General features: G+C 47.1%; 1 protein-coding gene across 4 annotated transcripts in view; it reads right to left on the reverse strand.

The window, feature by feature from the left end:
- ANKRD28 (ankyrin repeat domain 28) overlaps positions 1-27,273 on the reverse strand; it is a 783,346-nt gene that overhangs the window by 40,315 nt on the left and 715,758 nt on the right. For all 4 annotated transcript variants that reach the window (XM_085630427.1, XM_085630426.1, XM_085630428.1 and 1 more), the window contains exons 25-26: positions 17,206-17,288; positions 4,057-4,139 (exon numbers count right to left, since the gene is read on the reverse strand). In XM_085630427.1, coding sequence (XP_085486553.1) covers positions 4,057-4,139; positions 17,206-17,288 — 166 coding nt within the window. The remainder of the gene's footprint in view (positions 1-4,056; positions 4,140-17,205; positions 17,289-27,273) is intronic.

Here is a 27,273-nt window from a genome sequence, read left to right on the forward strand (position 1 = left end):
CCTTGGGTGTTATAACCCTAGCTCTGACAGTCTTTAAAAATATCTGGGGTGACAAAGCATGCCCTTGAGCATTGGGATATATTGCCTGGAGCAGTTAGTGGAGGAAAGTGTTTAAATAAGGAAGTCCTCCTCTAAGGGCTCCTTGTGAAGTTCAACCTGATGAAAGGGGGTGGCCCTTCCAATGAGTTCTTGATATGATGTAGACTCACTGGGAGGGGAGAGGAGGGCGGACAGGGTAAAGATTAAGGTCTTTCTCCCTTAGTGGTTCTATGTCATAGAAGTCCCATGAGTCATATCCTGTGGAGGAATATCAAATGTGTCCTCCCTGCCACCATGCCCACCCATGTCAATGTGAAGATCCCTGGGGTGCGATCTCAAGTGGATCCCCTAGAGAATGAGGGGGGCAGGGCATAGGCATGGAAATAGGTGATGGTGGTGCAAGAGGTAAGAGGCAGGTGACCTTATTTGCCTTATGGCATATTTTCACAGGAACTGGAGTGTCCAAGGTTTCCTGAAATGAGAACTGTCTTTTGGATGCTGGAGCGGCAGAGCCCAAATGGTGAGGATGTATTACTTGATGTTTTTGCCTGGAATCAAGCTGTTATTGGAATTTATGAAGAATGGGCTGGACTCTTGTGCTAGAGTCAGACTTGAGCATCAACCTCGAAGTCTTCCGATATTAAAGAGTCTTTTGTTCAGGTGCCGATGGTCCGCTCGATGCGGAGACAGAGGAACTCAACAGCACAGGACAGCTTGACACCAAGTGTAGAAGTGGTGCTGAGGTGCTCGGAGCCTGTGCTCGGTGCCGAAGCACTTGCCATGGAAAGATTCTTCGGTGTTGAATCAGAGCTGGGCAGGGCGTCTGAAGCAAATGTTTGGTGCTGACCATGGCTGGAAGGTAGTGGCGTCCTAAGGCCTCTGTCTGATGTCCAGGAGGGACTGGAAGTAGGTGGGAGGCCATCTATCTCCAGTTCGAACCCCAAGTTTGAACCATGGCTGCCTTCAATTGAGAAGGCCTCTTCAGCTGCAGCAGATGGCTGTGGGTGTTCCCCTTCGACACTGCTGGGACCGAAAATGTTTGGTGTTTCTTCCATGCTCCTCCGCAACATCTTGAGCCGATGTGCGCAACGACCGTTAAGAGTTAACTTGGAGCGGAAGGAGTGTCGGGCGTCGCAGTCAGCCTCACTGTGGTCCAGTGACCGGCACAAATTACAGTCCTGATGCAAGTCTATCTGAGGATATTTTGCATGACAGTGAGGACAACAACAAAAAGGCGTTTGATACATTACCGTTGAGACATCCGAGAGACGCGATGGAGGCAGATGTAGGCCCCTATGGGAGAGTCCCACGAAGAGCCACGATCGATAAAGACCTGGCTCGATCGAAATATTCAAACACTGATACACAAGGGAAATAGAGGAACGTGATCAAAGATAATACCGACAGAGGGAAGATACAGTAGGAACTAAAAACTGCACCACTATAGAGTTAAACCAGAGTAGAGGAGCACACGTACGGACCAGATATTGGAAAGAAAACAATCTAACAATGGAGTCGATGCCCATGTGTATTAACAAAGGGAGGAGTCACTACCTTGTGAATCGAAAGACTTCTTAGAAGAAAAACAACTTCCACACATCCGGACCCAACACTAGATGGGAGGAGGTTGCACAGCATATGTATCTAAAGTCCCACATGCCTCGAACATTCTTTTCTGAAATGTTGTAAAAACTCTTTCATCAGGCGCTGGGATATTTTAATCTGAGGATCATAGGCTGAAGACTTCTACACGTTTCCTCCTTTTGATCAGATGTTGGTAGTGTACATGAAAGCACAACAGCACATTCAGACTGACGTAAGCCTTCCTAAATCTATTCAGAGAGCAACATAATTAAGATAAACACAGTAAATGCCTCTATCACCATCAGTCTGGGTACAGGCACCACTTGTCATTAAGAGGATGCACTTCAATTACCTAGAGTGGGCATTCATCATGCAGAGAGAAAACAAGGTGGAATGAGGGAAGACCAGAACATAGATGACAAAAAAGGGTGGTGGGCTGTAGCTAGCGAAAGAGGGTAACACAAAGAGGGGAACTGAAAAATGGAAGGGAAACCATTTGGAGAGGAAGAAGCAAAAGGATAATCACCAGACAAAGAAAATAAAAATACAAAGAAATAGAAAAAAAGACAAATGTAAGGGAAATAAAAACACCTGCAAATCACAGCACAAATGGCAAAAAAATACCCAGCATTTTAATGATAAAAGGATGAAAGAAAGAAGGGTTTCATAAGAAAGAGGAGAGAGAAGAAATCTAGAGCGGACGTGGGAGCAACAAAGCTACAGGAAATCTATTTTAAACACAGAGCCGGGAATGCTTAAGTTACGGACACGTTAGTTTAGTGGCAGAAGTGCATCTGCTAAGATGCAGGCTCTTAGGGCCACAGCCATGTATTTTTTTTTAATCTGTATCATTTATAGACCACTCACTGCAAACAGAATCACCTTAGCCTTCAGCATAGTCGTAACCAGGTCGTTCCCATGCTGCAGAAACCTGGCCGACACATTTTGACATGTCTGGTGCCTGCATGTTAAAAAAGACCGTCCTCACATTGGAGGCAAGAACAATGTGTAATCAAGTTTGGCAGAAAGGTTCTGTGTGTTGCTGTAGGAGGCTGGCTTAGTATATGGTGCACACTTAAGTGAAGCACCTTACACTAATCTAGACAACCATTATGGTGATTTTAGTGGCTTAGACAACCATAGAAAGCTCTGTAAGGGGTAGCTGTGGAGAGCAGCCATTAGGCTTAGTATAGGAGTGTTAAGCAGCTTGTTTTAGCTGAACTAATCATATAGTGTAAGTTAAATGAAAAAGAACCACACAGTGTAGTTATAAAAATACTTCTATTTATTATACTCATGAACAAATTGGTATATCTCTATATCCTGAGATATCAACACAATACACCCAATATTTCAACTGTAAAGCAGGTAAGTAAGCACAAATACACAGTGGTCTCTAGGGGGAGACCAAACTAAATACTAAAGAAGTGGAATACAATATTTGACCGAAGTCAGGACTTGGACTAGAAGACTCAGAAGAGCTGGGGCCCCTGGTGTACCTATGCCCAGTGTACCTTAGTACCATATACTAGGGAGTTACCTGGGTACACCAGTAGCCAATTGGAAAGGTACCAAAGTTCTTACCACTGTCAAATTTAGGGAGGAAGCACAGTGACTGGGGTCCTGATTAGCAGAATCCCAGTCAGACAAGTCAGAAAACAGAAAAAACACAAGCAAAAAGTGGGGGTAACCATGAAAGCAGATGCTACTTTCCTATAGTTGCATTAAAGATTATGCTCCATTGCAGAGCACAAACTTTGTGCCCGTGGGGTGGAATGTTTTGTGGGAGAAGTAGGAGTGTTACTGAGACAGGTGCTAAGCTTGAATAAGTGTGGGCTGCAGTGGTGTGTTTTTGAAGGCCTAGAGCTCAAGCCTCAGTTCTTCCTTGCTTCTCACTGGTCTCTGCCCCAGAAATAGTGATGTTCTTTACTATGTAAGTGGGAGTATTGAGGTGCATTGGCCCATGTGTAATGCATACTGTTTTTAGAGGTAGAAACGTTCGATGGGCAGTTTGTTTTGGGTCCACACAATTGGATGACAAGTCTGCCTGTAACATGTTATGTTAAAAGAATTTGTAAAGCGCACGTACACCAAACGGTTTCATGGCGCTAGAGTCGAGGGGGAGGCTGCAACAGAGGGGACATTGAACATGGAGCACAGTGATGAGGCACTAGTTAACTCTTGGAAGGTCTGTGAGGACAGTGATGCCCTAGTTCAATTGGGATATTACCAGCAATTAGAGAACTACATATGCGCTGCGCCACTTTGAAAAAGACAGCTGAGCAACACAACTGTAATGGCAATTTTAGGAAAATATACGCACTCAATACCACATACTTATCAAAAACCAGGATCAAAAATCTTTGAACACTTCTGCAATACATGTGTAGGAAAACTGAATGAACTGGTCTTTTAAACATGTGCAGTACTTACGTTTGCAATGCCGTATTTGTTGCATTGATGAGGTTTCGATCTGTTATTCGTTCCAGTATTAACAAGGCACTAGTTTCATGACCCTGCAGGAAACAACATTTGTTTTGTAAGGACATCTCTTGTGCACACAGAATATACTGAAAGCTAAAAACAAAACAAGTTAATGATATAGCACAGTGTACCAAAAACTACAATGCAATTCTTGTACACACGGGCTTGAATGCACACAAGATTTAGGAAACCACTATCAACAGTATCACAGTCCTCACAGCTAAAGTGTGGTACACATCAGAGATGAACGTCACACCACTTCCTGATATACAGTGGAGTTCCTACTCCTAGTATGGGGGAGGATCCACGATCCTGGACTCGCCAAATGACTTCAGCTGCTGTTAAAAATGTCGAGGAGCGTCGTCAGTGAAAAAATAAATACACTAACATATTTGTGATAAATCTCTAGCACTGATCTTGTGTAGATCCAAACACAGCAGGTGAAGGCCCAGAAAAACCTACTAACTCTTGCACAGCATACAACTTTAAGCTAAAGGAAGCAGTTATCCTCCTCTGCAGACAGGTAATTGAGCACTCATATCCTGGGAACAACTTCGGCATGTTAAAAATAAGGGGTTTCTTTCATATTTGAGTCACAACGGACTAGAAAATTACTGAAGATGTGTAAAAGAGCACTACCACCAGCTACATGTTTGGAAACCGTTGGCTAAGAAATCAAAATCCTACAATGACTTTGGTCTACCAATAACTTGTTTTCCTACAGTGTTGTGTGCCACACTTCTGCTGTTTCAAATAACAAAGTTTTAGTAAACTGTAAGCCAACAGCGGATCCGAACATCCTTAGCAATTAAAGGCTAATTTCCCTGCGTCTTTTTCCAGTGAAAATCCAAGAAAAGCATGTAAACTCTATTCTATTTGATGCTGATGACACCCTGCTCTACGTCACGGATCCAGAAGTGAATCTGTCCCCGGTAATCCGAGAGGTCCCTCGTTTTGGAGGCCTTTCCGGTTTATCGATTAATTGGGATAAGTCTCTCATTTTCCCTCTGACACCTACAACGCTGCAATTCATGTTAGATTACCCGCTGCAGTGGACTACGGAGCCCGTGTGGTATCTTGGCATCCAGATACACTCTGATGCGGATGTAATCTTGAAGGCCAACTACAGGACAACGATAGGGAAGCTCACAGATGACATCGATCGCTGGATAAGACTCCCCTTTTCTTTGACCGGCCGTGTCGCGCTGATGAAAATGGCTGTTCTCCCGCGCCTACTTTTCCTCTTTGTTAATATACCCATAGTCCTTCCGCAGCAAATGTTTCGTGACCTCCGATCATTAATGACAAAACTAGCATGGGCGGGTGGGACCCAGAGTGTGGCGCTGGACACACTAATGCTCCCGTATTCCTCTGGGGGATTAAATGCCCCCGAACCTGGAACTGCATTATAGAGCTGCTCGGGCCTCACATGCGTATAGCTGGGTACATGGGCCACGGGAGCTACCCCATCTTCAAGTGGAGAGGGTTGCAGCTGCCCCGCAATCACTGCCACGTTTTCTCACACAGGTCCCTTTGCGTAGATGTTGCATTCTTGACTCAATCAACTCAGTCGCCCATGCGTAGAATATAATGTAATGTAATGAGATTTCTAGAGCGCATGGCTGCCCTGGAGCGTCCCAGCGCTAAAAAATGCACCAGAGAGATCATCCGATTGCGGAGCAGAAGGTTATGGGAACAGCCATGTCTTTAGTAACTTTCGGAAAGGCAGCAGATTGTGTTGGGCCCGAAGGTCAAGCGGGAGAGTGTTCCACAGCATGGACGCGTGATAGGAAAAGCACCGGCCTCCGGAGCGAGCTTTCTTTATCCTGGGAATTTGGGTTAGATGGGCGTTCGAAGATCGGAGAGTTCTAGACGTGGTATGCGGGACAACAAGGTCCTTAAGGATTGACGGGGCCTATTCCCTGAAGGATTTTGTGGGTTAGGCACCAGGCCTTGAAATGCACCCTTTGCTCAGCGGGCAGCCAATGTAATGCTCTAATCGCTGGTTTAGCAGAGCAGCGGATCTTAGTGTTGGTAAGAATCCGAGCAGCAGCATTTTGCACCACCTGTAGCCTGGCTGTAACTTTCTTAGGTGCGCCGAGATATAGAGCATTACCGTAGTCCAGTCTGGACAAGAAGAGACCCTGTAAGAGAAGTTTTCTTGACTGAAAAGGGAGCAGGGGAAGGATCTTGCGGGTGGTACGTAGGAGACCCAGGCAGGTTCCAGCAGTTTTTCTTGCCTGGGTGTTTAGGGTAAGATTGTGATCGAGCCAAATCCCCAAGCTTTTGATTTCGGCTTTGGGGGTTGGGGGCGGGCCCATGCATGGGGGCCACAGAGACTCCGGGCGGAAATGGGACTGGTTGCCCATCACCATTATCTCCGATTTGTCGCCGTTGAGTTTTAGGTGGGATGAGTTCATCCAGCTGACTATGTCCCCCAGGCAGGAATAGAGATCGATGGTGGGATTATCCTGCCGGCTGAGGGAGACAACCAGCTGGGTGTCATCCGCGTAGGTCAGGAGTTTGATACCATAGGGGATGACAATCCCTTCCAGTGGCGACATATACACGTTGAAGAGCGTCGGGCTCAATGAGGAGCCCTGAGGCACTCCGCAGCGTATAGGCGTCTCCCTGGAGATGAAGTCGCCCTCCGCCACCTGGAAAGAGCGGTTGTGAAGATAAAAGTTTAGCCACGACAGGGCCGGCCCCGAGATACCAAGGTCACTGAGCCGCTGAGCCAAGATACTGTGGTTGACGGTGTCGAATGCCGCGCTGAGGTCCAGAAGGATCACTGCCACTGATCCTCCTGCGTCAATGATCTTCCTAGCCTCCTCGACAACCGCCACCATCGCTGTTTCCGTACCTTGGCCCGGGCGGAATCCTGTCTGTGATGCTGTTTCCGTACCTTGGCCCGGGCGGAATCCTGTCTGTGACGGTTTTAGCAATTCGTTGATTTCCAGGTAGTTTGATAGTTGGCTGTTGATAAACTTTTCAGCTATCTTGCTAACGCATGGGAGAAGGGAAATTGGCCTGAAGTTGGCAAGATTACTGGGGTCAAGATTGGGTTTTTTGATTAAGGCTTTGACTACCGCCTTCTTCCAGCTTGGCGGAACTAATCTGCTTTCTATAGAGGAATTTATCAGATTCACCATTGGTGCGAGAATGGTAGGAGCAACTTGTTTAAGGTGTCTGACTGGTGCTGGATCATGCGGGGACCCGCTTTTGAGGGATTGAAGGATGGACTTTAGGGTTTCCTCACAGATGGGAAAGAACATATCAAGTTCTGTGTTCGGGTTCTGGGTCTGCCATGAGTGGGTAAGTGGGGGGTCATCAGGAAGAAGGGGGGGGGAGATGTTGGAGGATGTTTTGTATTTTTTGATCAAAAAACGTGGCTAACTCATTGCAGTGGCTGTCCGAGAAATTAAATGAGCAGGATGGTTCTGGGGTTTTAAAAACTTTTTTCATAATTTGGAACGTTTCTCTGGACGAACAGGATGCCTTACTAATTTTATCATAAAAGAAGGCTGTTTGAGCCTTTTTGAGGGCTTTTTTGTAGTTAAGAATAGCCCGTTTATATTCACTTTTGCTGTTGGGATCGAAGTCTTTCCTCCATACTCTTTCCGCTCTCTTGCAGTTTTTCTTTAGGAGGCGGACCTCGTGTGAAAACCACGGGGAGGTGGCTTTTTCCTGGGTTTTAGATAAGGTTTTTTGGGCAGAACGGTATCAAGGGAGTTTTCAATCCAGGACGTGAACTGCGCGTCCGCAGAATGAGGGTTACTTTCAAGCTGTGGCCTGGTATGCTCTAGTGCATGTTTCCATTTATCAAGGTCAAGTTTCGGCCAGGAGCGAGAGAGTCTGCCCGAGCTTGGTTGGGAGGAAAGGAGGTCTGAATCCACCAGCTGAAAGGGATAAGCCGGTGGTCGGTCCAGGGCACTGGTATAGGTGTTCCCACCCTGAGGTCGGAAAAATTGCAAAATATTGGATCAAGCAAGTGCCCAAGATTATGCGTGGGAAGATTGTTTTATAAGTGAAGTTGGTGGGCTGCTAGGTCTAGGATCAGATCAGATGCAGTGTCATCATTGCTATTATCAAAATGAACGTTGAGATCTCCTAGAATTAGGAAGTTGGGCCGGGTGCCAGCCAGGGCCACGGAGCATTCCAAGAGTGAGTTATGGAACTGTCCCATGGCTCCTGGTGGACGGTAGATGAGAACTCCTGAAAGGGAGTTATAGGGGGAGATTTGGATAGTGAAGTGTGTGTTTTCACAATCCGTCATTGGGCTGTCGAGAAATCTACAAGAGAAGGATTCTTTAAAGATGACGGCTATTCCTCCTCCCCTACCCTTCGGACAGTTCAGATGTTGTATAAGGAAGCCTTGGGGCAGTGCCTGCACGATGTCGTCGTCTGAGTCTGGGGCAAGCCATGTTTCTGTGAGAAACCGGATTTCTAGATGGTGCTCCTCAATGAGTAGATGTATTTCGTGGGCGTGTTTGGGCAGTGACCTACAGTTAATCAGAGCCATATTTATGATCGTCTGAGGGTTATGCTCGTTTATAGAGGGGGTGAGTTTGAATGGACAGTGGGGACAATTAGTACAATGGGATTCGGCTCTAAGTGATTGGGAGCATAGGTGTAAGAGAGGCTGATTGAGATGGTGTAGGGATTCTCTGGAGTATGTAAGCCTCGACTGCTCGCTAGTGCCTGGCTTCTGGCTCGGTCTGGCGCGGACGGGCGCAGACAGGCTTACCTCTGGCGCACGTCCAGCGCGACAACGCGCCAGCTGCGCTCGTCCGCTGCGCTGCCGAAAAAAGCACATGATTTATAATTGCGGATGAGAAGGATAGGGGGGCGTGGCCTCAATGAACGCCGGAATGGCGGCAGCGCTGAACTCCGCTGCACAGCCTGACCAGATGAGCCTAATGCCCAGAATCAAAGTGCCAGGAGGGGGGATTGTGGAGGATAATAACACCAGAAATACGTGACTCTCAAAGTTTTAAAAGTTCCAAAACACACACACTCCCGGCTTCCGCCTCAGGAGACTCACATGCATCAACCGGCGCTTGTATTCAGCGCCTTATGTATGCTCGGCGGAGGGCGTGGCCTAGAGAGGGGCGTGGCCTCAAGAAGGGGGCGTGGCCTCAATGAACGCCGGAATGGCGGCAGCGCTGAACTCCGCTGCACAGCCTGACCAGGTGAGCCTAATGCCCAGAATCAAAGTGCCAGGAGGGGGGATTGTGGAGGATAATAACACCAGAAATACGTGAATCTCAAAGTTTTAAAAGTTCCAAAACACACACACTCCCGGCTTCTGCCTCAGGAGACTCACATGCACTCCTTGATATGTACGATGGCGCACAGCTTAATTCCCCCTGGTTGCAGGTCGAGTGGTGCCAATGGTTTATGCCCAGTTCGGACAGGGGGACTCGACTCTCTTTACAAGCTACATATACAGACTATGGGGGATCTCTTTTGGGGTGGGCGGGTGTGCACATGGGAGGAGGTGGCGGGCACTACTGACGAACACTCTGCACTGACTAAATTTCATTTTTTTAGAACTAGTCATGCCTTGCAGGCGGTCCTGGGTGAGGAGCTTCAGGAATCCTTAGACATTCCCCCTTTGACTCTACATTTATGGGCCCAGAGCCTGTGCAAATTGATCTCCAAATTGTACACCCCGGCTCTCGCCACGAAGGTACCCCGCCTGACAAGTCTCGTCAGGCATGGCAATCTGACATTGACACCCCCATCACGGACTATGTCTGGCTCTACTGTTGCACTGTAACTCGACCGATTTCTATAAACGGCCAGCACCGGCTTGCCCATTTTAAGTTCCTGAATAGAGTTCATCATTCTCCCTTGCGCCTGTTCCGGTTTGGATTACGGGATACTGACGACTGAGCGCTGTGGTGCCCCCCAAGCAGGTTTTTTCCATTTGGCTTGGCTCTGCCCCCCAGTAGCACAATATTGGGCTACGATCTTTCATAAACTTAGCGACATTGTAGGATCTCCTTTGTCCCTGGATCCATTGATGGCTCTGTTAGGATATACCAAACCTCTTAAGAAGGCTATGCGTAAACTGGTTGCCTTTGGCCTCCTCTTGGCTAAGCGTAGACTGGCGATGAGATGGATGAGAGGACCATTGCCCACCCTGGCAGAATGGGAGCGGGATATGTTATATTGTCATACTCAGAGGTGTACAATGAGATGAGGCCTCCGAGTCACCGCCCGAAGAGTTTCTGGGGTCTATTTGCTCAATACTGTACACTTCAAATGTCTAACCCTGACGCTTCTGATGATTAATGTTAGGGGTTGTTTTCAGTCCATGCATGCAATGTTGTGATATTGCTGTAGACCCTGATCCCCCCTTAGGCTGTTAACTTACAGTTAAGGTTCTATGCAGTAGACAGGCACCCTGCAAAACACTTTGTGAAATATTGCCTTCTCACCCCCGAGTTGCTTCCTCCCTTGAGAGGCTTCTCCTTGCCTGCCCTTTCATTGCCCCCCCCCCCCCCCAATGCCCTCTGTATCAGTATTGTTTATTTGATCCAATGATTGTGATACCAGTGATTTGCATTCTGTTTTTTTGTGTTGTCCATTCCTTTCCGATATGTATTGATTTTTGTTTTTATCTCTTTGTTATGTATTTGAAAACTCAAAATAAATGAAATAAAAAAACAAAACAAAAAACTATTCTATTTGACCATCTAGAGAACAAGCTGTTGAATTCCAGCCCAGTCTGGCTTTTACCCAATGCATGGTGTGGGCGTCCCACTGGTCTCACTTCTGAATAACTGGAGGTTGAAAAGAGGAATTTTGTAGCCCTGGTATTTTTAGATTTGTTGGTCGCATCCAACGCTGTCTCCCATGAGTTACTAATGCAAGCTAGAGGAAATTGGCATTTGGCTAATAGACCCCAGGCTATTCCTCTAGCCCTGTACCTGTTAGAATTTCAGTGTATGAAACGGGGGGGTTGGTGGTTGCCTCAGGGATCCACACTTAGCCCTACTCTTTTTGACCCGCTACTCTGCCAATAAAGGATAGCCTTTAGGAATTATGCTGATACCCAGCTGATAATATCTATTGACTTCAAGATGCCGGCACCATTTCAAGCTAAGTATGCGTAGGGACATGCAATTGTTGACTCTGAAATCTCTCAAATTTAATGAGGATAATACAGGGGTATTGTGTTGCTGCTAGAAAGGTCAGGAATCTTGGTGTCTTTTTTGACAATGATCTTTTGTTGACACCTCATGTTAATAGGCTGGCTTCAACTTGCTCTCCATTGCACAGAGGACTCCAAACGCTACTACCATTGCTCTCAATGCCTTGATTGTTCAAGCTGTAAAACTCAGCTGGTTAGATTAAGGCGCCTCTATTGTTGAGAGCTTGAAACTCCCCGGTTCAACGAATGGCACACATTCAGAATGCTGCAGCTTTTATGGCGTTGTCACTCCCTTGAAATTTATTGGTCTTTTTGGTATTAAAGTACCTACATTGCTACTGGTAGCCAAGAGGATTGTTGTCAGGGCTCTTTGGATGGCTCACAGAGCCCTACATGGGAGGGGCCTTATATTTCTTGCAGAAAAAGTGTATTGGGCACCCTCTGGGGTGGCAGTTGCATTCAGGAGAGGCAAGCCTTCTAACACAACATAAAGTCAGACTCTTCCGAATGGGGGTGGCGGAGCAGGGCTTTTTCAAAACTGGCCTTGGGTCTATGGGTTACTTTACCCATCTCCTTGCGGAAGACAGATCTAGGTTATTTTAGAAAGCTGCTCAAAACGCGGTTGCGGACACTGTAATAGAGGCGGGCAGGGGGGCTGTACCGCAGGTTTAGCACCAGAATGCCGGCTTAGTTATTTGTGTGCTTTGCAAATGAAAATAATAATTATAATCATAATAACAAGCAACAAGTGTGACTATTGGTAAAATTAATTACACCCCATTTTACAACCTCGAAAGTGTGAAAGGCTGAGCTGTTCTTGCTTAGATGTAAAAAATGAGTTCCCTGAAAGTGAGAAGTGGAAGGATAAATGTCAGCCAAACACAATGATGGCAAAGAGGACGAGAGTGTGAGAGAGAGCGAGCGAGACAAACACAAGAGGATGGCAAGCCATTGAATAAGCAACAAGCAAATGAGTGACAATAAAGACCACACTAACAGTAAGCAATGGGTGGGCTCTAATCCACACAGCTTCTGCAGTCTTAGGCAAGACCTAAAAAAGGGTCAGGCCAGCAGGAGGCTGTGCGGTTTGCAGAGACAATGGCATAAGTGCATTTGAAGACTAGAGTCTTTACGCTTCAGCTCAAGTGTCCTCAAGACTTAAAGCATCAAGTTCCAAGGCGGAGACAACTGTAAAGTGACTCCCAATGAAAAGAATACACCTTGCCCTAACACTCATGAGAAAGGCGCGCGCTACCAAGATTAAAATGCCTCAAAATACAAATAAGAACAGCACTGGGAAAGATGATTAAAAAGGAAAATACAAATCAGTAAGATAGCCAGGAGGCTACTGACCTTGCCAGAAAAACTAATGGTACAGATTAATTCTTTGTAGGGCCAACTCAGCCCCTACAATGGCATAGAAGTCTGAGGCTGGACTGTAGGGAAGAGACCTCATCTGTAAACAGATTAGAAATGTGACTTAACTTCCGCCAATATATCCCTCTGATAATCATCAGAGAATGAAGTCTGGTTCAGTGAACAAACGTTGAGCGTTGTCATGAGAAATGAGGTGCACTGTGGATGGTAGGCCTGAGCACAGCAAAACTGTAAAGACAGACATACACTGCCTAAAATCATTAGGAATTGATTAAATATATTTGCAATCTTCCACAGCACTACATCGGATTAGGCGGCTAAACACTCTTATCAACTGGAGATTTTAGATGTTGCGTTTATTCAGCTTCATAATGTAATGTGAATTAATAAAAAGAAAAACGTTACACCTATCCTTCAAGCACCAAGAGTCACTGCAAGCTCATTTGCAATTATTGCTCTTGCAAGCAAATTACGCTGTAAGAAGCTGTTGGCATTAATATAAGGAATTTAGAAGCTACAGTGCCAAACACAATTTGAAAACCAATATCTGGATTCATGCAAATTTCTGCATCACATCACATCACACACACATCACACACACCGATCTGTTTCTCTTAATTGGGGAAAAATCAGACATTGGACGTCTTCTACGCACTACAGTCGGCTACAAAGTGTACTCCTATTTTGAGTAAGAGTGTCTACTGCCATCTGGAGCGTGGGTATGTGGCGACAATGGTGATACTAGTCAAGGGCACAGAGTAAGAGTGCCTACTGCCATCTGGAGCTTGGGTATGTGGCGACTGCGGTGATACCAGTCAAGGGCACAGAGTAATAGTGCCTATTGCCATCTGGAACGTGGGTATGTGGCGATTACGGTGATACTAGTCAGGGGCATAGGTTATTTTTTTTTTTTATCAATAACAGGGTGTGGGACTCTTCTGGCGCTCCCCAATAAAGGATCTGCACAGTCCTATGAACAGGGAGCTATTCCTTCATTATGTCTGGCAAATGAAACAATGGTGTTTGGGAATATATCTATGAACTTGTATAAACACGCTGTTGTAGAAATTGCTCTATTTACGTTTGAGCATCTATGTCACTTGTCACAGTATTTTATTCAGACAGTGGATGCTGACTGGCCAGCCTTTTTGTTTAGCAATACAAATCTTGGAAATCTATTGTGCAGTTCTGTCCTTTTTACAGTGGGGTTCATGAATCAACAGGTGAACCCCATTGATGAGGTGGCAAGATCTCCATTCCATTTCCTCTGTTCGAAGAACAGATTTTTCCTTCATGTCTAAGACAAAGAACTCCAGAGTTGTGGCTCTCTCCCTTGGCCACAGGAGCAGGCTACGCCTCCATTTTGAAGTTAATTTTTTGCAGGCTAGTGGGGTCCCCTTTAACGGGTGTCAAGCCACTATGAAATCTCAAACACTACCAGTAGGTTCCTTACTAGTTGTACATTATTCTTCTAAGCACCTTTTAGGAGGCAGAGTGCTGTCCCCAACAAGCCAATGGTGCAATTTGTGCACTTAACTAGTCAATGGATGGTAATCACCAAAGACAGGGGAACCAAGAGGCCCCAAGACTTTGTGGGTAAGGATCTTATTGCTTGGGTGGGGAGGTTTTGGGGTTAGCTATTTTTGGATAAAGATGTTTATTCTTGGGCACACATTGAATAGCAAGTGGGTACCTCAATCAATTAAACAATACAGAAAACTCTAAAAAGAATACCGAGGGCCCATGGACCCGGAGCGGCGGTGTGACGAATGCCGGACCTCCAGCAACTTCCGACGCCACTCCCGCACATGGCTCGACAATCCCGGCAGTCCCGGGAGTCATGGGCAGTCTCCAGGCAGTAGAGGCAAACATCGTGGGGGTCCGCCACCGACATATTCCGGCGACAGGCCCCACAGAACTTAAAGCCGGGCATCCCTACGTGCACCAGGAGAAAAGAGAGGAGACAAAAAGTCTCAAAATAGTAGTCAAAAAGTGACTAAGGCACGTGCTCAATCCGGATCTGCGCTTGCTGGCGCAGAAAAAGAAAACTGACGTCAGCGCGCATGGGTGACGCCCAAGTACTCTCCGTGGCGTCATCTCGGCGCCCGTGACGGACGCGGAACCGCATGACGCCACCTGACGCGCAGGGGTACTGCTAAGCAAAACTTTCCGGATCCAGTCTGACGCCTGGGGATATTCTAAGGTAAGGAATCTATCACGAACGTGTCTTTCAGATCCCCTTTATTCTAGTGGTCATCATTGGAAACTGTTGAAAGGCTTGATGATCTGGGCCCTTCCATGATCCAATGGTAATGTGTCATCACGCGAAGGGTTGCCAAAAGGTTCCGGCACAGTGGTATCAGGGTACAGCCTCGGTCATAGCAGAGACAGTTCGGAGTTGGAGAGCACTACCGGTTGTGCTTCAATGCCCGGATTGGTGTCAAGAGGTCTGGCATGAGTTGGTGCGCCAAGATCAATGTCAGCACTGAAGCCAGTGAGGGTCCCGAAATGAGTCCAAAGGTTTCTGCTGATACTACAGAGGGCAGACCCACCGGCTGAGTGCCAGTTGGAGGACCCTACAGTTGCTTAGGGCCTGCAGGTATGCCAGAGGCAGCAGGCAGCGTACCGAACAGACAGCCTGGCTTCACAGACCTTGTGGATTTGATATGGCACCGCAAAAGAACCAAGTAAGTCTGGCTGCCCCAGTACAAGAGTCTGAATCGGGAGTTCAGGAGTAAGAGAGGGGCACTTTTACTCCCTCACACCTTTCCAGGAATTCTATTCTAGTGGGAAGGTGCAGAATCCCACTTGGACTCCTTGTGCTTCTTTTTTAACTTACTTCAACGAAGATCAGCCACGGAAACCATTTCAACGGCAGGAATGGGACAGTCCCTTCCAACGGTCATGGCACAGAGCCTTTAGGTGTTTGGTTTGGTGACATACAACTTTGCGTCACATCTCCATATGGCCGTTGGATTCATCAATGCACAGTTGCTACACTCCTTGGAGTCATGGGTCGACCCAAGGAACCAAAGACATCTAGTGGAGATCGTCACAGACATTTGCTTGTGATAGTCACAAGGCTTGATCCCTGTGGTTTTTGGGTGATATGTTTCCTTGCACACTGGTATTGTCTACATTTTGGAAAAGCAGTCTGGTGAAGAAATGAGGGGTTGCTCCGGATTCGCATCTCATAGTTCAGAAAGATGGGAACTAATAGAGTGCTTAGGTTGCACTTCCATGTACCTCTGCACATCACTTACTGAGCGGAATGATGTAGGCACAGAACCACACAACGCCATATACTGTGGCAGGAGTACCGCTTGAAGTTTGAGATTCAAAATGATGCCTGGGTAATATTCAAAAGGTGAGAAATCTGTAGCTGGAAGTATCCATCAGAAACTGATTACATAATGGGTAGAATTTAAATGGTGTATTCATACCTTCCTCTGAAATTAGTCATTCGTTATATGATCTGACATCAAGCTCTTCCTTCGGTTCGACTTCAAAGCAGTTTAATGTCTCTTGATTAATTTCAGAGTCCTTCTCCAACAAAGCTCCGACCCACCAGAGCTGAATCACAAACTTTCTGTGCTCAGAGGAGAGGTCAGAAACCTGGCCAAACCAGATGACGGAAAAAAACAATCTTATGGAAGTGTGTGTGTGTGTGTGTGTGTTCTGGGGCACTGTGTCTTTCAGGGGAGTTGTCACCAGTTACCTTGAAATCAAAAGACATTCTTCTAAGAAATACAAGTTAAAGTGTCCAAAGCCCAACACTAGATATAAATCATTCATAAAGCTACATGTGCTGCAAAAACAACTTTATTTGGCTTTGGCCAGAAGTGTCCATATCCAGGACATCTGTTGGACTGTAATATGTGCTTCAGATCACTCCTGTGCCAGGCATTACTTTGTCTCAGAGGGACGGGTGTTCTGATCAGTGTGGGGTCAAGGCTTCTTGACTGAATTATCTCCTCCGATCCAGCGGTGAGTAATCGGATGAATAAATTACTTACCTCCCATAACAATCTTTCTTGTGGAGACTACCTGCAAATTCGGGGAATGGTCTGACCCCTTTAATATGATTCCAGGTTTCTTTTTGCACTGTATTCCTGACAGTTTTGTCAGTTATGTGTTTCATTCTAAGGAAGTGGAATAAAATAACAGGAAACATCATAGCTCCATTGTGTCGCACCTGGGGACGGTACCAGAACAGAGTCAGAGGACTGGCGCCACCTACCCCAGCAGGAGAGCTGTATCAACTTTCCAGCTCCAGTCTGGTGGTTGGAGTTGAGTCAAGAGGTAAGGAATCTGCAGGAAGACAGAGTAGCTGCCTGTGATCGGTACCAAAGGTAAGTAACTCATTCTTCTCTAGGTTCTACCAGTTGTGGTACATTTATTTTGTTTGGAAAAAAAGTTTATTATTGGGATTCAGTTGTTATGTTCATTGTTATCAGCTTAAGGCAATGCCATTCACAATTTCTTTACATTAACTAATTAAAATATAATAATATTTTTAAACAAAGATGCACATGAAATAATGCCAAATGTATACATACCTTGCTGCATGCCAAATGCAATGCAGTATTTTTACTATTATCTTGTAATGTCAGATCAGCCTTTGCACTGCTCACCAGAACCTCTGTAAAGCAGATAAATTGCAATTAATGTGTGCGCAAGATATGCGGCCTGACCTGTATCCTCCTGCATCTATGCGTGTGGCTCACCTCTTCTTAGATGAGGCTTATGGGTATTCATGACAACTCAGTGGAAAGTAAAATAAGCATGAAACAGTGAAAGAAAAATCAAAAACACCAAAATGTAATGCACACACGTCATGCGAAAAAAAGGATTACAATTTAAACAAAACAAATTTTAAAAAACCAGGCAATATAACATGGGACAGGTAAAAAGGATTACCAGTAAAGCTCTTTAAGAGAGCTGCAATTATTTTGAACATCAAAGAAACCAAAGGACATTCAAGGAAACTGCATCTCATCAACCACATCCAAAGCAAGCAAAGCCTGGAACAGGCCAGAGTAGGATCATTCGCGAAGGCTTTGGAAGTATACAGGAAATCACTGGTTCTCTGGTGGATGGGATTTGCAAGCATGGCTGCTGCCCTAGCATCGAGAGAGGGACTTTGAATGCTTTACAGTTTAGCCAAACAAGCATCACAAGCTCAGCTGCTTGTCCTCCTAGGTTTACCCTCCCACCCCAAGGCGACACCCTGCTCTCTTGGACTGGTAATGTGAAAGCAGAATTGTGTATTAGGAAAGCAGCCGTTTGTGTAGGAAAGATTCAATTATGGAAGCCTGATAAATGGTACACATCTTGGAATCGTTTCAGGATAAAGGGTGCCAAATAGGGTCAAGGCAGGATGGAGGAATCTTGCAAATCATACTGAAAATCTCGATACCAGTGGCCCTTTTGGCTCAAATCGTAATCGGAGGTCTAAGAGGAGTACAGGATTGTGTTGCAAAAGGAGCACTGCCCTTTCCACTTCTATCATGTATGTAACGTAGGAGGACATGGACTAAATGCTACTCTAGTTCTTCAGCATTGGATCTTTTACTAATTCACATGCTTGAATCCTTCCCCGTCGTCAGGCTGGAAATCCCTGGTACATTAAAATAGCAGTATACAGTGTACAATATACATAACAAGCAGTATAGGCCTGAAACAACATAGGAGGATTATTAACACGTTCACCTCATTTGAAAGAACCCAAACTCCAGCCATGCACACACGTTAAGTCCATCTTAGTCCATTGAGCCCGTATGATCGCCCCTTTTGAATGTTCTAACTCTGCCAAGGGAACATCACATTAAAACAGTTTGCTATCCCTTAGACCGTTTTAATCCACTCTACGCGTTATTTTGCACCCACTCCACCTTACACATTTCACTGACTCACACATACCTACCTCATTAGACTAAAAACTAAAAAGAGCTCTGATAAAGGGCACCATGCAATAAGCACTAGGATCCCGGGGATTCTCCAGCCGAGCCCCTTTCCTTTTCTTCTCCTACAGGAACAGTACCTTCTTGATATTTGTTTTAGGAGCTTGGGTTCTGGGCCTTCAGTATCTTCCTTTCCCCTCCTTTTGCCTATATCTGAAAATAATGAAGACACCTGCTACAGTTCCAGTTGATACCTTGTCTGGAAAAGAAATGCAGAGCCCCGGATTCAACTCTGGCGGGTGTCACCGGTCAATCTAGACCTGATTCAGTGATTGAGTCAGTGGCTCAGAGAAGGACCAAGACCTCAATAATGTCATCTTCTCTCGTCCACAAGACGAGCATAGCAAACATATTGATAATCTAGGTCTGAGAATTTCAGCTATGGCAGTAACTTCAATTAAGACAGCCAATGCTCTGGCAATTCTAGGTCGTTACGATCGCCATATGTGGCATGACATAGCTCCATTACTGGATCTTATCCCCGGAGGATAAGACGGAAACGGTGGGAGCCATCCTAAAGAAAGAACTAACATCTGCTTTTATTATTAATGCAGTGATCGATGCTTCCAATACAGGTTGTCGCCAATTGGCAGGCGGGACTGTACTAAGGAAGCAATGCTGGTTAAAATTCACAGTTTTCCGTCCTATTGTCCAATGTAAATTCTTATACATGCCTGTTGATGGTCCAACCTTTTGGTAAACATGTTGATAAAGCTCTGCAAGGCCTTAAAACCAACAATGATAGAGCAAAGGCGTTAGGGCTGTTGCAGTAGCGCACATTTGGGACATCTACTTTTCATGGCTCACGGAGATCACAATATGTCAGAGCAGGATTCAACCAGTATGGAGGTCAAGGACACCCCTATTATCCTCAAATTTAGTGTAGGGAGCTGGTTCTGTATATGGTACACCACTAGGTGGTTAGACTGTGTACAGAGTCTAGAAATTCCCCAAAAGTGTACGGGGCTCAATGTAAACCCAACCAGGGGGAGGCTGCTTCACATGGGCCTGGTTGCCTGCCGGGCTCTGCTTCTGACTCGTCAATGTTGGGGGCTCAGATGTGAGGGTCTCTGTGGCAGGCTATGCACCCGGTTCCCTTGCCGGCCGCCTGTTTGCTGGGCTGCGGGCTTGAGCTTGTGCTCTCCACCTCATATTTTCTTTTCTGGGTGTGGGAGTGCGGTGACTCCCTCCCGTGGTCTGGAGATGTGTCCTGTTGCTAGGGTGCTGCTTTGGCAACTGCTTTTCTGTTGCTTTTTGCTCCTGCTTCCCCCATGGGTCTTGGGCTCTTCTCTGTGGCTGGTGTGCGGCCTTGGCTGGGAGCTGGTGCGTGTCCGTTACGATATTCTCTGCCTCTTTGGTGTTTGGTTTCTTGATGGGTGTTCATGCATCTCCTGGCGCCTCTGTTGTGCCCTCTGCCATGTTGGGCTATGTGTCTTCACAGTGCAGCTTTGGCCTGCTGCCACCCTTCTTCGTATGTTGGGTGTTCTGTTTCGGTGTGCTGTCACGGTTTTCTCTGGCCTGGTGCGTCTTTTCTGGCTCGCGGTGCGGAGGGATGTTGGTGGCTGGCTTTAGGCGCTCCCAGGGTGCAGGGCTCATGTGGTGGATGCTGGCAGTGTCTCGTGGCGGCCCTTCTGCGATTCTGCGCTTACGCTGTTCTTGGCTTGCGGTGGGTGTCTCCATGGGCAGCTGCGTTCCTGCCGGGGTCCCTGTTCGGTGCATAAGTGTCTGTTTGGGCTGTTGCACGTCACTGTGGTGGATTCTCAGTTGTGGGGGTTTCTCCCCCTTTGGTATGGCAGTGGTCTGTCTCTTCATCTTACCCCATGCACTGGTTGGTGGGGTGCTGTTGCCGCTTTCCAGCCTAATTATTCCTTCATGGACCTGCCTGTTGGCTGCTCCTCATTCTTTCCTGGGGCTTTTTGACTTTGGATCAGGTAGTTCGCCTGTGGGTAGTGGCCGATCAGTCTTTTTCCTGGCCTCTGGTTTTACGCCCAGTATGACTCGTGTGGGGTGTTGACTGCTTCCTTCTTGGGGCATGGGTGTCGAATGTCCATGTACGGTTGTCTTGACATGTTGTATTCCTGGATATTGTATCTTCAGTTCTTGATGGGGTTCTGCGACATCCTCCACTGCTGTCCTGGCCCGTCGCTTTCTGTTTGTGAGCTGTTGGACTACTCTGGCAGGCCGTCTTCGGTTGCCTATGCGGGTGCTGGGCTGTTCGGTGGTCTACGAGGTCCCAGTCTTCTTCAGCTGTCCTCTGCATTGGCAGTTGGGGTTGTGCTGTTGTCAACTTCCCTTGGGTTCTTTTTCTTTTGGCTCCTCTTTTTGGCTGGCCCTTGTTTTCTCCTGCGGGTTGTTTGCCTTAGGATCCTGTGGTTCGCCTGGTGGATGATGGTCTGCTACAGTCTGTCTCTCCGGTCTTCTCTGGTGCCTGGGCTGTCTCGTTCCTTGGTGCTGGGTTTTTTGGGCTTTGGCCTGGCGTGTGGTGTCCGGTAGTTGGCTGTCCTGGTATGTGCGGGCAGCTGCTTTCCCCATTGTGGTTTCTCAGGGCTGCAGTCCTGGATTAGCCTGTCCAGTGGGGCCCCTGCGACTGGCCTGGCGTCCCTTTCTGCCTCAACGTTTTCCATTGGCGTTTCTGCTCCTGCACCTTTGTCCTAGTCTTCAGTGGTTGTGTGCGTTTGCTGTGGTGTCGTGCTTTGCCGGTTCCTGGTCCAGCCGTACAACCTGTGTCCCGGTCTCCGGGTTGGTGCCCGAGTGTTGGCTTCTCTGCTGGCTGTTCTTTTGTGGTGGGTTCCTTCTGCCTTTTTGGCCAGCTGCTGGTCCACGGGGGCGTCTTCTACCCTGCACTATTCCTTATGCTGCCTGTGCTGGGGTTTCTGCCATGTCCTGGTGTGGTGTGCGCCATTGTTTGCGGTTCCGCTTTTTGTTTCTCTGCCTCTGGTGCTCGTTTCCTCTGGGAGGGGGCTTTTCTAGCTTTCTAGGGCCTGGTTCCAGGTCCGAGTTTTTCGGTTCTTTGTATTGTCCTTCTGATGCTGTGCTCGCTGGGATTTGCGGCCTCTCCGGTTCCCCAGGTTGCAGTTCCCCAGGTTGCACCTTTGGCCTCTGTGGTTCCTGTCTTGGCGTCCTGCTGGTGCTGTTTAGGTTGCAGTCTGCTCGCCGGTTGGCTGTTTTTTTCTTTTCTGTCTGCTGGTGTCTGTGGAGCAGTCTGTTCTTTGGTGGAGTCTAGGCTTTGTGCTGTCAGGGCCTCCTTTTGTTTGTGCTGTCAGGGCCTCCTTTTGCTTACTTTGGCTTCTTGCTGGCACTCGGTTGGAATGCCTTTTGGGATTGCATGTTTTCCCTTTGGCTCTCCCTCTCTGGAGGTTTCGTGTCCAACAGTTGAGGTTTGTGGAGTTCTGCGGTGCTAGCTTCCATCTTGTCCTTGGTTTTGCCTGCGGTTTGAGCTTGTGTTGCCTTTGCTGTGGTATAGTCCTGGCCGCTTTTTGGCTTTGTTACATCTCAATGAGCGAGTCATCAGGGTGAGAGGGATGAGGTGGTAATGCTGCGATTACTTATTATTAGTGGTAGCGTGGGTGAGCCGCCTTAGGCCTAACAGACTTTTATTGCACAACATTGATCACTAATGGACACAAGACTCAAAGAGGGAATCCACACCAAATTTATAAAAATAAGAGTTATTTTATGACCAAGATCTTCGCACTAAGGTAAGTATGTTTTTTAACTAAAAATACTTTTCACTTTAAAAAGTCGATACTGCAATTTCTGAACAGTTCAATGTTATTCTATGGAGGAAAATAATAATGCGGTTTAACAGGAAAGAACACTTACAAGTCCAGTCTTCGGGCCCAAAGGTCAGCAAGGGACAAGGGTCAGGTGAGTACCAAAACCTCACGACTAGAGGCACGGGGTGGCCGGGTGCAGAGGTCAAAATCAGAGTTCGGCCCAATGCTTTTCAATGGAGGCTGGGGTTGCTCGGAGCCACACTGCTTGTAGGTAAGTAAATCGGATGCAGTGGCCAAGATTTGGGGGTTAGGACAAGCACGGGAGGGGGCACAAAGCAGCACCAAACATACACCACCAGCAGCACTGGGGCAGTCAGGTGTAATTTCAGCTTTGGGTGCCCAAAGCGTTTCAAAGGAAACTCCTCTTTTGGGAAACAGGCTGCAAATCAGAGGATACAGGCAGAAAACCAGCGACAGCACATGCAAGTTGGGATATTGGGGGTCACAGGGGAACTGCTGGTCAAGGTCCTCAAAGCTCAGGGGCTGCAAGTGCAGGGGTGGCTTTAGACGTCGAATTTCTTCTTACTGGGTTGGTTGCGGTAGAGGGGACTGTTCAGGTACACACTGCAGGCTCCGTAATGAAGGTCAGAAGAGGTCGGCCCACACTGGATTCAGAGTCCAGATCGATGGGGTGACTTCACTGGTCAGGAGGCCCACTCGGACTCAGGCCATGGGTGTCAGGTGCAGAGTGGGCAGGCGATGCGAATCTGCCTGGTAATAGGTTTCTTCTGGACAGGGCTGCTGTCCTCTGAAGGCCTTTTCAAAGGCACCAGTCCTCCCAGGGATTTCAGAGGTTGGTGGCTGCAAGTAAGGTCACGGGGCCGTTGAAGCTGAAGCAGGCCAGTAGGGCTAGGGCAAAAGCAGTAGTCTTCTTTAATCTTGTCTGCAGGGATGTCTTCTTTCTTCTTAGGTAGTCGCAGATCTGTGGAGCAAGGTACAGGGGTGACCCTAAAAACGTAATTTAGGGGCGTTGCAGGTACTGGCAGGTAGTAGCCAATGGGCAACTTAAATTTTAGGGCGAGTACACCCCTTGTATGCCCCCTTCATTTGGGAAGGGGGCATCACCTAACCTGACTGGCTAAATCCCTTCCATGCAACAGAGGATTTTCGAAGGAAGGGGTAATTTCAGGAAAAACACCGTAGGGCGGGCCCTGGCTGAGAGGGGACACACCTCCGACTACTAATTTTCCCGCCGACCTTGCTGACAAAAGTGGGACTTGGTCAAGGGGCCAGGCACCCCCACTAGCTGGAGACGCCCTTGCTAGCATAACAAAGGGCAGGAAGCCTTTGAGGCTCACTACCCATGACTGCTGTTCATGCTAGGGGGTTGGTGTGAAGCAACTCCACCCAGAGCAGGCTTGGTTTCTGACCCCATGAGTGCACAAGGATGCCACCTCAGGCAGTCAGAAATATGTCTGGAAGTGGCAGGTTGGTGCAGACCAGTCAGCCACACACTACTGGTTTGGTTGTTTTTTTATGGGGCATGTCTAAGATGCCCTCTCAGTGCATTTTACAATAAATCCAGCACTGGCATCAGTGTAGGTTTATTGTGCTGAGAAGTTTGATAAACCTTTTAGCATTCAGTAAAGCCATCATGAAGCTGTGGAGTTCCCAACCCATGTACTCAATATGGCTTCTCTGCACTTATAATGTCTGAAAAGAAATAAGTTACTTACCTGTAACTATGGTTCTCCAGTAAATTAAGTAAACTCTGGCTGTTCCCTCCTGTGAGAGCATTCTTGCTCTCTGTGGAAACATTCTGAGAGTATTTCTTAGCACATTTAGCCTGGGGTTCTTTATCAGAGTGCAAGGAATCCCTTTCTCTTTTTAGAGAAATTATCGAGGAGGTAGACTGCTCACTCTCCGAGTGACACATGATCAGACCTGGTCTACAACTTCTGAAGCCAAATGAGAAGCCGTCCTTCACAGTCTCGGAGAGTCCTACTTGAAAAGGTGCGACAAATTCAAGCATGTGAATCTATGAAAGTTCCAATACTGGAGTAATGGACTCTGACACCGTAGGGGCATATTGATCATGCAGATATGCTCTCACCTGTGGTATAGTGCACCTTGCTTTAAGGTCTGTAAGGCCTGCATAGGGCTGACTCACCTATGCCACAGGCAGTGTTTTGTGGGCATGACACATTTGGGTGTTAGCCATGTTGACTTTTCAGTTTTAGCTGCACCAAAACCCAGTCTGTCATGGCAGTGTGTATGTGTTTAGTGAGGGGTCTCTGAGGGTGGCATAACACATGCTGCAGCCCTTAGAGACTCTCTGGTCACAAGGCCCTTGGTACCACTGGTACCTTTACAAGGGACTTTTATTCGGGCCAGAGGTGTGCCAATTATGGAAACAAATGTACAGTTTTGGGAAAGAACACAGGCACTGGGAACCTGATTAGCAGGAACCCTGTGCCCATTCAGTTAACGTTGCATCAGAGTCGGGCGGAAAGTATGGGGGTGGGAGGGTAGAGGAGGGGATACTGCAGCAGAAATACACTTTCCTACAGACAGTCTGGATACTGGATACAATCAAGGATATTACTTTATTCTAAGCCAAATGCAAACTTATGGGAGGTCAGCAGGAAGGAAGGGAGGTTCCTCACAAGTATGAACCAATAATAATCGGAAGAACCTGCCTCCCAGCTCGTTCCCCCTTTTCTGTCTGGTCCTCAGAGGGGGAGGGGAGGGGGGTGTCCCTTTTTTGCTCCCGAACATAGCAACAGAAAAATCGGTGTTGATTGTCCAGGCCATACACTGGAATTCATCCAGAGATGCCCAGTTTGTCCACCAAGGAATGAACATCATCTTCAGGAGATGCAAATGGAACTTCTAATGCTTCTTTCCAAGGGAGCCATAGAAATTGGCTCTAAGTCGCAATGGAATTAAGGCTTCTATTCCAGGATCTTCCTAATAAAAAAAACAGGTCAAGGGAGGTAGATACTGGACCTCACAGAGCTGAAAAACTTTCTAAAGAAATAGTCATTTTGGATACTTACTCTGCAAGAAGTCCTCCTGATGATGCAGGAAGGGGATTTTTTGACCTCTGGATGCTTACTTCCAAATACCATTTCACCACAAACACAAGAGGAACCTTTGATTCTCAGAAGTAGGCCAGCACTATCATTTCAAGGCACTCTTTTGTGCTCAAATCGGCGCTGAGACTATTCACCAAATGTCTCGCTCCAGTTGCCGCTTTCCTCAGGAGAGAAGGTCACCAGGTTTTCCTATACCTGGACGAACGGTTAGTCAAAGCCCCATCCAGAGAAAAAGCAAACGCTTCCACAAATGCTTGCAATCAATCTCTTCCGGAGACTAGGCCTCACTTTGAACAGGGTGAAAACTTGGTTGGTGTCCCAAACAAAGGTCCAATTTCTGCGAGCAATACTAGAAACTAAGATGGGAACAGCCTTTCTATCGGTAAGCAGAAAGAATAAAAAAGTTAGTGTCAAAAACTATTGCTAGAAAGCAATTAAAGTGAAGCAATACAAGTCCCTAATAGTTACAATGGCATCATGTCTCATTCCATTTGAAGGCCTCCTATAAGACCTGTTCAGCAAGAGCTATATTTTTAATGGAAACCTTGACATAAGCTTGTAAATGTATGTGTCTTGTAAAGCGCACTGCTGCCCTGAGGCGTCGTGGCACTGTAGACCGCTGGGGAACCCGTCCTGGCTATCCCTGTGAGATGGTCCCTCCAGGGTATCTCCAAGGTGAAACCAGGCATCCCCGGCGAATGTGGGGGGCCGTTGTGGAGATGAGGCAAGCTAATGGCCAGAGTTGCCGAGTGTGATCCCTGGTTAGAATAGGCACCGAAGCGAGAATTATCGAGTCCGCTGGCCCTGGTCCACGACCCTGCCGCGTCGGGAATTGAACCCTGGTCCCGGGCCGTCCTCTGCTTCCGGGTCTGCTGCCTCTAACCAGTGAGCCACACCACTCCACTGAAATAAGCTTGTATATGATAAAGAACTCCACAAAACCGCAGATCTCTTTTAGCTATCAATAGCAGAAAGGTGTTTTACTAACCACGAATGAGTCGATGGACGGATGGGGAGCCAACCTGCAAGAGGCCTTGGGTCTGATGCAGAGAATAAGCTCTACATCAATGTGTTGAGCTTCATGCCTTAAGACTGGGTTTACAAGGGTTCCTCCACAGATTGGCAGGTAAGCTGGTCCTAGTCAGAACAAACAATACATCCATGTTCTACACGGGAAACATCCTTTTTAACAAAGGCTTTTAATGAAAAGCCTTTACAACATAAGTGGCACCACAACGGCATCATTACCATGCCTGTCTTTATGCTAAATCTCTCACTCAATGCATGTCAGTACAGGGGCGGTTTTAGGGCTAAGGGTTTGGGCGGGAAGGGTTGCGAACTGTTGTCAAATTTGAGGCTTAGGGCTGGGCTTCATGGAAGACTGCACTACTCCTGGCAATGACATCCACTAGGAGCGAGAGAGAGATTCAGGCATTCCCCATAAACTACTTTTTCCGGATCACCAAGGACAAAGTGATTCTCAGAACCAATCCTAAATTAATTCCTAAGGTGCCTACTGACTTCCATCTGAATGAGCCAGTTATTCTTAAATCCTTCTTTCTTAATCCATCTTCACCAACAGAAAGAACATTACATTCTCTACACTTGCGTAGAGGTCTAATCTTATATAGACAAAACAAAGGACATTTACAAATCAGACCAGCTATTTGTATCATTTGCACAACGAAAAGTCCATGTTCTGAACAAACAAGAGATAGTGCTTTGGCTCTCAGCCTGTATTGCTTTCTCTTATGACCAAGCCAATCTTCTTCTCCAGGAAAGAGTGAGGGCGCTTCCCACCAGGTGCAAGGATTCAACTGAAGCACTCTGCTGAGGTGCGTAGGAAAGTG

Source organism: Triturus cristatus, chromosome 10, assembly GCF_964204655.1.
Source record: "Triturus cristatus chromosome 10, aTriCri1.1, whole genome shotgun sequence".
Taxonomy (NCBI): Eukaryota; Metazoa; Chordata; class Amphibia; order Caudata; family Salamandridae; genus Triturus; species Triturus cristatus.